Raw genomic sequence first — 14,300 nt, 5'->3', positions numbered from 1 at the left:
TATATATATATATATGCATCGGTCTTACCTTGGACAAGATGGATGCTGAATTTGGTGCATGGCTATATATATATATATGCATCGGTCTTACCTTGGACAAGATGGATGCTGAATTTGGTGCATGGCACTTGCCCATGGAGAATGCTTGGCAGCTACCTTGGGGGGTTCCATAGCTAGCAAACTCTATGGATGCAATTGTATAACCATCTTCACACTGCAATTGCATTACTGGTTTCATCTCACTCGCTGAAAGTTCCCCGTTGAAGTAATTTGGGTGAGACCACATTTGAAGAGGTGGATTATGATACTCGGACATGTGAGCACACACAGTTTCAACAGTAACCGTCTTGACAGAAATTTCTAATGGGTTCCCACCTGTCTCCTCAAATAGAACAAGTAGATTGTCCGATGGCTGTAACCATGATCTTGGTACATGATACCTGTTTCATCAAAATTGGTACGTCAAGACTGCAACCACTTTTAGTAGGATTTTTATGATGATTTTAATTGCATCCAATCGTATAACATGAAAGACATAAGATCTCTTCAAAGAAAAATACCAAATCTGAGTAGGCTTGCCACAATTTGTATTGCACTTTTCTGAATCATAAGATCCACGATAATCACAAGTTTCTTGACATCCATCTTTTGGGGCAACAAGGGTCCAGTATCTTCCTATATGGTGTCCATTGACCCAAGCTTGACCTTTACCCATACTGCTCATATCAAGAACTACTGGATCTTTCCCTCCTGGGGAATCGAAATATGTCTGCCATCAACCAACAAAAGGAAGAAAAGAAACATTGGTATTTGTTCTCCTCAAATTGTAAAACTCTGAAAGTAAATAAGACATTAAGGCCATGTCTGTTAGCAGCTTAATGAGCTTAATGGGACTCACACGAGCCATACATAACTGTTTGGTAGTGGCTTCATGATAAGAAAGTGGCTTATTCAGTAAGCTTCTAGGGGAGAGCCTTATGCAGAAAGCCAAGTTTTTTTTCAAACCTGCCCCTCCCAATTAAAAAACGGGCTCCTTCAACCATGAAAAAACCCCTCTCAAACAAAAACCTCCCCAATCTATAAAGACAGATTAATCCACGCAGACAGCTTTATCCATCAAGACTTAATGAAAAACCAACCAACAACCCCTAAATATCCTTGTACATCCAGAGCTGCTGGATAGAAACCATCAACAATAACATGTGAAAGATGAATATATGCTTTATAAAACAAGTGGCACCTATTAAATAATGAAGGACAAAGTACAAGAAATAGATGGCAGTGCAGGAAAACGGTCCATGGAAAGGACTGATGGGTGGTCCTGGAGTTCTTTATTGGCATGGTTCCAGGAGTGTGTAACTTTGAGCCAAAGGAACATTCCAAAGGATCAGATGTAAGTTTCACCTATTTATTTGAACTTTTATTTGCCTTGTTCTGTTAGTGTAAGTCGATTCCTCAATTTTGCATATAAATAGGTTCTGAGTTCTTCTATTCAATAGTAAGCAGAATTCTCAATTTGTTGATTCTCCCTTTTATCTTGGTTCGACTCAAAATTACTTTCAATCTTCATTCTTGATTAACAGGGATTGTTTTTTCATTCTGCTCAACCCACATACAAGTACTCAGATTAGCTTCAACGATCTGTGTTTGTATCTGCACTCACATACAAGTATGTCCCAAGTGAAACCTTCCAGAACCTTCTGTTCGTCTTTGCTGTGCTTTTTTTTTTCAAATATGTTAAACAAGGTTCCAAAAGCATTGCCCAGTTATGCCATTTTATCCCCCACCAAAACATGAGCAGAAGAGAAAGGGAGAATATCAGCATATCAACACACTATATCAAGTTTGTGGAACAGCTGATGTCTTAAGGCATATGCCAAGCATCAGCTTCTTTCAACCACGCCAAAGTTGGATAAATGTGAACTCGATTTTAGAAAGTAGATTCAGCATACCTTCTAAAGTTTAGTGAGCAGAAATAAGTTCTAACTGCCTGATGAGCAAAAGAAGTTACTAGACAAAGATTGAAAGTAAAACCATCTAGGAATTGATCTTACCTTGTACCAGGAAAAGGTTGATGGAACTTCATTTTGTGCCAAATTAGTCCAATCCGAACTTCCATTATTATCAACAGCATATAATTTCAGGAATTCACCTTTAAGCCCAACCTATAGTCAAAATGATAGCAATTTGGTTTATGAAGCATAATCTCCAACCACAACAGAAATAAAAAACCTTGAATTTTAATTTACTGCTTTCATTTACCTACTACGTAAATGGATATAAAATATTCACTGTACTTTAGTGGCAAAATTATTCTGATCAGTTGAGTTTATTCAAGATCTTCAAAATCCTCAATACCAATAAATAACAAAAATAAAGTGTGTATGATTATGGTTTGACTATATTAGCCAGAACCGATGTACATGTAAATCATAATGCATGGAGGAGCAAGTAGAAGACTAGAACTTGTGCATAATTTTTTTTAACCTTGAAGATGCAATGGGAATGTTGAGAAGCCTTACATCAGAAAAGTACCTGATAGGTCCATGGTGAATATGTGAGATTAACATCCCCATTCTTGAATCCAGTTAGAGTGATCTGACCCTTAAATCCTGCTCCATCTTTCTCAAGAAAGGCACCATAGTTCTGAAGGAAGTATAACATTAGGACAAATCATGTAAAACTTGAATCAGATTGAGATGGAGATCAATAAACCTAGTTTATCCTATGAAACCAAACAAAACGAACCCAATATCCCACTCGAAAGTAGGGTTGGGGGAGGGATGGGCTGTACGCAGCCTAGTTTATCATATGACGCAAAGCAACAGAAATGAGAAATCAACACTCAAATAAAAGAAACGAGACTTCTTAGTATAAGAAGACCACGATACGAATTAGTCAAATTAGTACTATCTACTGGGAAGAAGTGACGGAAATAAATATGCTAGAAGTGCTCATAGTTGCCAAGTATTAACTTGTATGAAATGCTGAGAGAGTCCCCTCCATGACAATACATATCAACATAAACTCTGTATCGAAACTTTGCCAAACACATTGTGTGATTCTTCATTACCTGCAAGCCCACTGTCTCTGATAATAACATCACATCATTGTATCCTTGCTTAAATTGAACTTGCTGAGCAACCTTGATCCAGTCACCCCACGCGCTACCTTCATTTTTTGTGCACATGGAATACATCAGGGCCAAGTTTTTTTAAGTTGGTAATGACATGTAATGACACGACATACAGTTTCAAGTTTTCAACAAAATATAACAGAATTAGTCATGTCCAATTTGGGGGCAGGGAAACAAGTTACAAGATATGTTCTTGGTCAACAGGGGCACTTTTTAGCGTGCTGGGAGTTTCTCTAAACATTATTCGGTAGCAGGACTGCAGGAGTTCCCCTCATGAACCTGAAGATGCATAAGCATAACAAAACAAAGTAGCTAGACTAAGGGGCCGTTTTACCAAACGCTTACCTAGTAAGTGCTTAGCGGATCACTTTACCTTATCCAATGAACATGACAAGGATTGAGACTCTTACCCGGTAAGTGAGAGTGACGACTCTTACCCGGTAAGTGCTTACCGGATAAAAATGTTCCAAACGATGCCGTTTTAATAGACTAAAATCTTACCCGGTAAGTTAAATGAAAGTGTTGTAAGCGTCGGGTAAACGGCCCCTAAGGCATTGATCAGATGACAAACATGAGATGAAATTACCAAGGCCCGTGGCAGATTTATTAGATGAGACATGCAGGGATGCAAATTAATATGACCACTTCGCACACTGAGGGCCATAAGATTCGAATGTGTTCATATACACGAAGCGGAAGCATGGGCAATTACCTATAAGTTGTCCATTGATGAAGATATGAACCAAATCACGCATGCTATCAATTGTAAGTGATGGACTAATTGCATTTTCCTTCCAGAATGCAATCTCCTCATCAGAAACATATATTCTGCATTTCATTGAGGCAAATAGGGATTGTACCAATATCAAATTTTGAAATTCCTTCAAGAGAGAACAATATAACTAAACACCAATAAGATACAAATAAGGATCTTCCTTTTGAATTCTATAACTTCTTCAATGTGGAAACATAAAGTAGAAGAGGGAGGGGATCAACTGTAGTGTCAACATATAGTAGATTTGAACTAATCAATCAGGACAACTTGTTAAAAGGGATTCGGGACACTCCTAGGAATTCTACTTATCCATAAATGAGCTCCTCACCTACAAATTAGTTTCATAAAAGGTTCATACACAACCCCATTGAAATATGTTTTTTCAAAACGTGGATAGCAAGCCTACAAAAAGGGAAACCCTAAACCGAGATGAGAGATAGACAAGTCGTTTATTTGAACAGAAATTGTGCAAGTGACATTGGTTTTTGGGTATTAATGGGTATTAAGAAATTAACCCTGGTCTTAGAAAGAAGTATTTGTGTTTCCAGTTGCGCCTATTAGAGCCATGCTGGGTCCGCCAGCAACTTCAACAACCCATGCACAATGCGTATTTTGATCAAAGTATCAAACCCTAACAATATAACTTGGAGTCAACAGATTTTTCCCCCTATCAATTAGGCAGTGCCATCGAAAAGCAGGATAGACAGCTGTCCACTCAATGTTAAGTTGATAGTGTCGTGGTGTACCTGGTAATATACCATAAATAATCTGATTGGTCTTTTGTCACATTTAGATGCTCCAAGATGCCTTGAACAGTGAAATTATCATCACCCCAAACACCAATGGGCTCCTTAAATGACATCCATGATTCCGAAACAAGTGGTACTCCCTTCTGAATCATCAAGTGCTCAGGAGCAGAAATTTTTGCAGATGATGTTGACTCGAAATCTACCACTTTAATGGAGGTCTGTGCCCCAACCTGCTCCATTTTTTGAAACATATACAATTTTCATAATATAAGGAAGGGGAAAAAACCTATACGTAACGGTGAAACACCAAGACAGTTTTCCAATAATATCAGAAAAGGCACTATCTAGAGAAAAAATGCCCGACAACTCCCATCACTTTCCTGTTTGAGGCATGAAACTGGAAACAGATTTTACTATGACAAAATCATCAGCCAAATGACGAAAGGGGTCGATCTCAAACGGTAAAGTACTACATGCATTTGTTAAAATGCAACTAACCAAAAAGAATACATGTGTATGTGTGTGTGTGAGAGAGAGAGAGAGAGAGAGAGAGGGAAAATAAATTGAATATGAACTTATTCACATCTACTTCAGGGTTTTATTCTATCACCTGAAAGCAGTGCGAGAAAGCAAGACCTTGAAGTTGTTAAGACAGCCCACTAAGATCAACAACTATAACCATTAACAGTCTTGCATCTGGATTTTAAAATAGTATGTTAACCTACAAGTTCATATGGTCTTTGTCAATGCTATCACATATGAAGTAACTATAAAGCTTATGAAATGGGAAAATAGTTGAACTATTTTGTAGCCCACTGATGAGCAATGGTTCTAAACATCACACGATGTGTCAAGGGTATTGGAAAGAGAAGGTTGATAGTGGATGGAAGGGAGCAGTTTTTATTAGTGCCATGGTCTTCAGTTCCTAAAAATAGAACAAGAGACTACACAAAAGAAAAACATTTCTGGCAAATAGATCTAGCAACAATTATCCTACAGTGGAAGATGATGGACGGAATACTTTGGGAAGTTGACAGGGATGTTCAAGGACTCCTTCAAAATATTTGAGGTTACAATCAATATTTACTTCAACTCAAAAGGTAAGGGTCGCAAAAATAACATGTGAATATGTTTGGGTTATATAACTACTGAATCAATATTTACTTCAACTCAGAAGGTAAGGGTCGCCAAAATAACATGTGAATATGTTTGGGTTATATAACTACTGAGATATGCATCAGGTAAAAAGAGAGCAGATACATTACAAGAACATCCAACAATGAGTAACGTATTTGCTTTCTCTAGTATCCCATGGTAGTTTATTTCAACTATAAGCTGAGTTTGAATCCCTCTTTGTGTATGCCAGAGGTGCGTAAATGGGCTGGCAGCAAGGGATTTCCTCTATGCAATCCTTTTCCTTCTTGTTGCTGCATATCTCGTTTGTACCCTACAGTATCGTCACTGCAGTAGAGTTTAACCACCAAGTTCGGGATGGGTGGTGATTCAACATAGATTCTACATCTTGAAACCAAGCCAGTTTTGGAGCAGCTTTCCTTGTCGGGTAAGTTCCGACCCGCATGAATATTTTTGGGGCGTTCGTAGTGACTAAGGGGGTCGAAGACCAAGTTCACCCTCGGGCATGGTTTTCCAACTCTTTCAAAAAAAAGCTATAAACTTGGATTCTTTTATTTACAATTCACAGGTAGGCTAGCCATGGTTATATTTGTAATTATTTAACGAGTGCGTCAATTTCGTTTTGCCACACTGTAGCCGGGTGAAAATAGCTTATGTGTGAATGTGTAAGTGGGACTGTCATTCCAGCTATAACACATACCTCATATACCACATACCATATAACAGAAACATGAAACAATCACTCAACCAACATGGAAAAGCATTTCCAAGGCAGTTTCACCAAGATGGAAAGACACAACGACATGAAAAAGAGAATGTATGATAATCAAAACATCAGCAAATAATATTATTACCTACCGAGATAAAATAGAAAGAACTGAACAAAAGCTTGCATATAATTACAATAGTCAAACCTTCGCAGTGTTAAAGGCAGTGTTTCTACAGTCTGGTAGTATACTCACGGACCATGGTGGTAAAGTGTATGCTTGACCAAGGAATTGTACAGAGCTTTCTTTATGTTCATCAATATTAGCAAGAAATGCTGAGCAGGTACTATTATTACCACGGTATACATGTGCCTGAACCAAAAAGTATGGATTGCATCAATTTACAGTCACAGGATTGATGATTAAAAAGGGATTGTTGGTGGGTTTTAATGGCTATTTTGTAAGACGCATTTTAATCGATGTAAGAGGCAACATGTGACTTGATGCAACAAATTCCTTTTATTTCTTCCTTTTTCTGTAATAGGAAGCTGGTAAAACTTCAGGACTTAAACAAACCTCCTGCCTAGGTCCTAATTTTATATACTGAGCCGAATCAGCAGCAACTAGTGCAGGCTCACAAAGCTTTAGAGCAGCATGTAGATCCTTTAGATGCCCCCATTTAGGCTGATGTAGAAGACCTAGCAGATCAAAATCAGCTGTTCAAGTTAGCAGTGTTCAGCTAAAAACACCTTCTATCAATACCCCCTATCAGCTGTAGAAAGCTGAGTTAACATATTTTGATCTTACCATATTCATCAATTGGAGCATCATAATCGTAACTAGTGATATAATTAGGGCCTCCAGAAGTTCGTCCAAAATTTGTCCCGCCAAAAAACTGATCCATAAAGAAGACAATACATTATTGATTGATAGCTCTTCAAGAACTTGTAAGTTTATAAAACAAGGTAAGTAAATAGTTGAACATGTAATAAATACTATTACGCTGATACAAGACATGTAAGGAAAAGAACTTCATTTCAATGAATACAGATGTTAAGCATTCCAGTACTAATTAGAGGTGGTAAAATGAAAACTACATGGGAACATTTGTTGAATATGATAAACCGTTCGATAATTATTTTTGTAGGATGGCAATTCAGTGTAGCTTAGTATACCATATAATAATTCTGAAAGCTTCCTCCCCGTTGATAAAATCGAGCAACTGCAAATGCAAGGTCCTCCACAGGCCTATGAGGCAGTCTTCCTCCCCAAGATGTATACCTTAAGAATAGAAGAAAAAGATCAAAAAGAAACTGTCAGTAGCCAAAGTCGAAGTTTGTCAGGGTCTAAATATATCAGCTTAAACTAGGATGATAGTATTTTCTTGTTAATATTAAGAACATTTTCTTGTTAGTCTACCCTAATTTTGTGGGGTTGTAACCGCTTATGTACTCTATTTAAAGAGAACATTTCTATCTTTAATAAATAACCAGAAAATTATCCAAATCTTCAAGGTGGAGTTTAAGGAATTTCTCTGTTCCATTTTTCAAACACAGAACCTATTCTCCACTTTTTATCTATTTTCTGTCTCCAAATTCTAATGGCTAACAGCAACACTGCACTCTTTTGTGGTGTGCCAACCATCTTGTTCCAAACTCCGACCTCAGTCTCGTCCGCTTCTTTTCCAGGAGCGAAAATTACTGTCTTCGGATTAGATGGAAAGAATTACCTACAACGGGACAATTTGTTAAAATAGTTATATACTTATATGTGGCAAAGGCAAGCTGGGACACATCACACGTCACCAGTGAACTTCCTGCCCCAAGGTCCACGGAACCCATCATACACTACGTGGATGGCTGAAAAGTCTACTGCTCTTGCCTGGCTCATAAATTTCAATGGAACCAAAAATCAGCCGTCTTTACTATCAATGTATTCTCAGGCCTCGGATGTTGAAGGGCAGAAATTTGGGACAGCAAACTGTAGTGGTGTTCCTTCAGATTCTTCATAAACATATGTGCATGTCTTTTGTATAAAAGAAAGAAAAGATTCAGTTTTAAGATACTAATTATGGTATTTCTACAAACTTTTATTAAAGATATGCCATATATTTTTCCTATCAGACAGAGGAAAGACATGCTTAAATGCACATATTTTATTTACATACATACTTATTAGAGAGAGAGGTTATTTATTTACCAGGAGAGTCTTAAATTTCAATTACAAAATTGTTTACCACTCTTTCTTTGTTTTTCCCTGACAGACTGCTTGTCCTCAGCTCCTGAACACTCCTCTTGTACCATAAATCTTCCATACTTTTCAACAGCAGAAGTCTCAACTTGGCTTGTTCAAGTGCAAAGGACTTCCTCAAAATTACTAGAAGTCTTGAGTTCAAATCTCAGTTGATTATTGTCTGGTAATGGGTGACTCAACAGGCATTTTAGCAAAAAATTTGCGTGTGGGGTGACGTTTCGCAGGTCTTTAAAGAGTTGCAAATAAATAAATAAATGAAAAAGTAATTTAACAATCAATGAGGACAGACAAGTTATTCATCTTTCTTCATGATACTTGGTCAATGAAAGAGTACCACAGCATGGATCTCTCCATGATAGAAAGGGAGCAGGGTCCATGATGGAAGTATCTATAGCTAAAGAGTTGATTGGACAAAAATGATATTCTTTCTACTTTTTTCTGCTAGCTGAAGAGTTCAAAACTGGCCTTAGCTTCCAACTTATTACTATTGTTGCAAGAAAATGTATTTGGATACCAAAGAATTCTAAGTGATCGATATTGTAAGATCTATCGTCCAGTCGGTAACTTGGGCCTAAGCGCAGATGGCTTATCATTCACATGCCAAAGTCTATATCAGGAGGAAAGCTACTAAAGCCAAGTCCGGCACACTACAGTGCAAAGGGTAGGGAGCTGGACCTTGCTATAGAATTCATTGGCTAGAATAGGAAGCTACTAAGTTAAATCAGGCACTTGGATGATTATGGGAGATTTTGATCCTCAAATATCATACCAATAGTAGAAGATTGTAGCTTATCGATAAAGCTCACATACCACATTACCATGTAACTTTCCAACGTGTTTTATGAAACAGGATGGTAATCAGGGCAATTTGATGCCTTTAGGATGAGGCATCACAAGGAGCAATCAGCTAATCGTTCTCTTCTCATTCACAAAGTACATCAAACAATGTGTACCTTTTCAAAAACTGAACTAAATCGAGTTCAAATGACATGCAAATATAAATGAATCCTTTTGTGATCCAGATAAGATGAAACATAGATCACAGTTGCAGAAAGATTACCTAACCTCATACTCCATAAAGCTTCTCCAGGTTTAATTTATATAACATGTTCAAAGTTAGAGAAACTAAACAAGAATATGATAAGGTTTGCATACCATCCATCCCAATTTTCTGTCCAGATTACTGGTTTCTTCTTGGAGTTGGGCGTATAACCATCACAATAGTATCCATTGCAAGCATCTATCTGCAGAAAAACGGCTCCGGGGGATTTAAAAACCAAACCAAGATAATAAGTTGATAATTCTCATTCGCACATGTCAATAATTAAAAACCCGTCATCCAAACAAAACCAGACTGTTAAATTAGGTTGCTGTCAACACAAGTATTCCAAACGGCATCTAGTGAATGTAAGTCAATAGAGTAGGAAGATACAATGTTTTCTGGAGCATCAGTTTGCCTGCACATGACCCATGGGACGCCAGCTCCCAGTCCAACAGCCATATTTGCAGCCCAATTCATATAGTCTTTCCCTTTTTGTCCATAAGAGTCTTCAATATTCCCATACTCATTTTCAATCTGATACACAACAACTCCAGTCAAGAAAATCCAATTAACAGAAACAATTATCAAAAGTAAAGAGAGTAAGCATCGATAATTCTAACACAACTGATACCATCTAGCTAAAAGTAATGATCAAAATGAACATAAAGACAACCTGCAGCATAATGATTGGGCCACCTTGCCAAGAGAAGAGAGATTCCTCTCGCATCACATCTACTATTTTTTTGACAAAACGTTGCATCTCTTCCTGCAATAAGATTGTTTATGACCATTATCAATCATAATCCCTAACATATAGGAATAACAATAACACCTGCAAGTGCAGATCACTATCTCAAAGAAAAAAGAACAACAGTAAGTCCATGTTCTAGATTTAGTTTATAATAGACTTGGGCTGGTAATACTTTTTCCTTCAGATGAATGATAGAGAAGACAATTGTTCCTCAATTATATCGATGATGTAAGATTAACTCATTTAACTGAGTAGTGATGAGGAGAAAGTCATAGAACCCAAATCCCACTTGGGTAGAGAGCTATTCAAAAGCCTTCACAGAGTCATACGTTAATAATGATTTGTGGGGAGCAGACATTATATGCATAGTGCTACTATCAAAAGGAGGGGAATAAAAAAATGAATTTGAAGGGGTAAAATCTAGCCATTGGGGAGTCCAGTCTGGTCCAAAAAACGACTGGTCCGGTCCATTTGCCCACCTCTAGATACAACTAAGGCAAATCAGTTCAATTAGGCTAAGACATAGTTGAAGATATATATATATATATACACACACACACACACATATACAATGACACTATCCAAAAACAAGAAATCAATACAGAAGCAACGGATCACATAGGCATAAAGTATAAATTATCTGGTCCAGTTGTACCTTGAACGGTTCATTGTCTGTTCGGAATACAATTCCAGGAATATCGCGAAGCCACACAGGGAAACCCCTACAAAGTCAACACTTGAATTCAGAACATTTGAATATCATTCAGGATACTGCTTATGAAATAAACTTAAGGTACAGAATTTCCAGCTTAGACACTATCTTTACTTTACAATTATGCTTCTTAGACACTATCTTCACTCTACAATTATGCTTCTTAGACGCTGCCTTTACATTACCATTATGCTTTTCTTACCCATAATTTAGATGATTAAGAAATAGTTAAATGTATGCCTTCTGAACCATAAATCATGAAGTTTAACCACCATCGTGCTTATATTAAAGTGTTATTTTGTAAACTTTAAAAAAATATCAAACATAAACAACTTGATTAAAGGAAATAACAGCAATTAGCCAATTGTTTATTAAGTGAATTTGTTCTATAATTGTATCTTTTGTTTTATTACCTTGTGGCAATTTAGAATCTTTCAATTGTGTACTCTTAAGCAACACAACTTTTTCAAGCCACGGGAAAACTTGTCTTTTCTTAGCTAGTGTTTTAATTAAGTGAAAATTCCAAAGTAAATTAACAATTCCCAAGTGTTACAAAAACAAAGGGCAATATGTTATGTGGACTTTGATAGAAAGCTAAATTTAATTAGAATAGGAGGAAGTTGAGACCCAAAGTTCCACTCTGCACAGACATATGGACCTATTCGGAGATGAAGATAGAGCCCACTGGATCCCACTAACTTTACAAACTTCACGAGATCATATCTTCCCTCGAAACTATACTGAACAGAGCAGATAAAAGAAGAAAATAAGACACTGCACGGAATCAATTAGTAAAGACAGCTAAATCTAAACCAAGAAGAAGTCTGCAAGTGTTATTGAGATACAGTGAGGCTACCAGCACACCTGTCCTTTAACTGGCTCATGGCCACTCCAGAATACATAAGTTTCAATGACATCAGCCCCACCTTCCTTACTCTTGGCAATCAGATCAGGCCACATCTGACATCAGGTAAAGCCGTACAAATGATGAAACTGCACCATATAAACACATACATGGAAATGCAACCTATGAAGCAAAATAATGTTGAAGGGAAAACATTACTGTCACCCAGAGCCTGCTTTCAAGTGGGATATACCAGGTCAGTTTGGTTTGGAAAACATTACTGTCAACCATTAAAAACGATATTGAACATCAAACACATAATCCGGAAGGGTGCATATAAGATGTGAGTGAATGTGAAACAAGAAACATAGATCACATAACACTTGATGTCAAAGCCTATAGAGCTGGATTCGGTTTTTGTTCTCCATCAGTGCTTGGGGTATCTGAAGTTAAGATGGGGGGTTTAAAAACCCACCATCCAACATATTCGGTTAGCAAAAGTTATCATTTCATGACATGTTCCTTTTAATTCATATCTTCCTTCTCTCACCAACTAACATACATGGTAGAGTGTGCAATTTGTTTTGTGAGAGATGATCTTAACAGAGCAACTCTGAAGATAGAAGATCCTTGATTCAGTGGCAGGAAGCAAATGATGTGAAGGGCATACCACATCAACACACTTTCAACAGCGCTTGACGAACACGATCGCCACATCTTCCTTTAGTCATCAATGGCCATTCCAGCTAGGAGGGGCATGGCAAAACCTCGAGCAAAGCCAACACCCTTCAAGCAGTGGGACTAACACTCAAAGGCACCACTAACCGAGGACAATCATCGACCCCACTTACCCGGAAAAGGGGGGATTGCACACTCACAACCCAAAATTCAGTAAGTCTAGCTGGATGGACAGGCAACCACATCAACCAAGGGTGACCCTAAAAGCCAAAACCCTAAAACATAATAGAATGAGTATGCAGGATGAGCCTAAAGGAGTTCCAATCAACCGAGCCACCAGGTTTGAGAATAAGGTGGGACCCACCCTCCTTAATGGATTTACAAATGCTGTCCCAAGCAATCCAGTGGTGCCTGTGCTAATATACCTAAACCAGGAATAAACTGGAATTTTCTCTTTTAACATGACCTAAGCAATTACATTGGTCCTCTCCGGTATTCGCTCTCCCACTCAAGGTGGATCAAAAGGTCGACCCCTATTGCATCCACTATTTGCAGGTTCAAGAGCTGAAACAAAAGCAGAGTACGAGAAGCATCATCAATACCTTAATTTCCCCATTGGATGTACCAACAAGGTAGGTAAAACATTCATTTACAAAAGAAAATGGTGGTCAAAGTAGTTCCAATTTCCAAAGCCTCGGAAGTATGTTTAAGGTCATTTGTTTAAAAAGCCAAGTTGCCTTCCAAGCTTTCCTTCATGCTGTAGCATTTTCACACAACTAATCTAATCATATACGTACCCAATTAGCCCAAACATAGGTCAAAGTTTTCCCTTTAGGACTTGGTTGATGATTAAAAAACTGATTATATGTATATATATATGCTGCACACTCACTTCCCACGACAATGTAAAATTTTAACATAACCTAAGAGAACACTACAGATTTCCACAGCTCTTGCTCTTGATTTTCCGTCGGCGTCATGGTAAACCAGTGCGTGTAGAATCACACAAGACGAAGGATTTTAATTGTAGAATTTACAGGACAAGGGAAACTACTGAAATACCTCAGGTGTGGCTCGAGGATAGTGAATTCCAGCTGAAACGAGCATTCTCCGTTGCCCGTCGATTATAAGTGCTCTATGATCGTAGCTAACATTGAACGGCTTAAAATACTGGCCGGTAACCATGCTAAAGGTTACAGTCAACGCCATAGCCAGCCATTGAAGCCAAATTCGAGTTCCGTTCTGCATGTTAGTAGCTCTAAAAGAGAACTTGACACAGAATCGCCTATTTCTAGATGATCACCAGTTGCAGCTTACAGTATACTGTAATTGTGTGTGTTCATCAGGTCGAACGTCGCTAACAAAGTGATCTAAGCTTGGAAGGAAAGAATCGGTTCAGACGTTGTTCTTATCTGTAATACCCCCTGCCCTTTCATTGATATAAACTAGCAGATTCCTTTTTAAATTTAAAATAAAAAATTAAAAAATTAATTATGTTTATTGGAATATTTCTTTTATT

General features: G+C 37.7%; 1 protein-coding gene across 5 annotated transcripts in view; it reads right to left on the bottom strand.

The window, feature by feature from the left end:
- Positions 1 to 14,195, bottom strand: part of LOC112521645 (beta-galactosidase 9) — a 16,128-nt gene extending 1,933 nt beyond the window's left edge. The window contains exons 1-18 of one of the 5 annotated variants that reach the window (XM_025130620.1): positions 13,844 to 14,195; positions 12,124 to 12,219; positions 11,887 to 11,999; positions 11,203 to 11,269; positions 10,470 to 10,562; positions 10,187 to 10,330; positions 9,910 to 9,998; positions 7,677 to 7,782; positions 7,309 to 7,396; positions 7,078 to 7,199; positions 6,709 to 6,873; positions 4,658 to 4,890; positions 3,849 to 3,964; positions 3,074 to 3,171; positions 2,536 to 2,646; positions 2,055 to 2,165; positions 561 to 769; positions 92 to 440 (exon numbers count right to left, since the gene is read on the bottom strand). In XM_025130620.1, coding sequence (XP_024986388.1) covers positions 92 to 440; positions 561 to 769; positions 2,055 to 2,165; positions 2,536 to 2,646; positions 3,074 to 3,171; positions 3,849 to 3,964; positions 4,658 to 4,890; positions 6,709 to 6,873; positions 7,078 to 7,199; positions 7,309 to 7,396; positions 7,677 to 7,782; positions 9,910 to 9,998; positions 10,187 to 10,330; positions 10,470 to 10,562; positions 11,203 to 11,269; positions 11,887 to 11,999; positions 12,124 to 12,219; positions 13,844 to 14,029 — 2,496 coding nt within the window. In that variant the 5' untranslated portion in view covers positions 14,030 to 14,195. Of the gene's footprint in view, positions 1 to 91; positions 441 to 560; positions 770 to 2,054; positions 2,166 to 2,535; positions 2,647 to 3,073; positions 3,172 to 3,848; positions 3,965 to 4,657; positions 4,891 to 6,708; positions 6,874 to 7,077; positions 7,200 to 7,308; positions 7,397 to 7,676; positions 7,783 to 9,909; positions 9,999 to 10,186; positions 10,331 to 10,469; positions 10,563 to 11,202; positions 11,270 to 11,886; positions 12,000 to 12,115; positions 12,253 to 13,843 lie in introns of those variants that run through there. The other 4 variants (XM_025130622.1, XM_025130621.1, XM_025130623.1 and 1 more) reach the window with 4 other exon arrangements.
- Between the last annotated feature and the right edge of the window lie 105 nt (positions 14,196 to 14,300).

This window comes from Cynara cardunculus (genome assembly GCF_001531365.2).
Source record: "Cynara cardunculus var. scolymus isolate 2C chromosome LG 11, CcrdV1, whole genome shotgun sequence".
Classification (NCBI taxonomy): Eukaryota; Viridiplantae; Streptophyta; class Magnoliopsida; order Asterales; family Asteraceae; genus Cynara; species Cynara cardunculus.
This window is presented reverse-complemented; position numbering and strand designations above follow the sequence as displayed.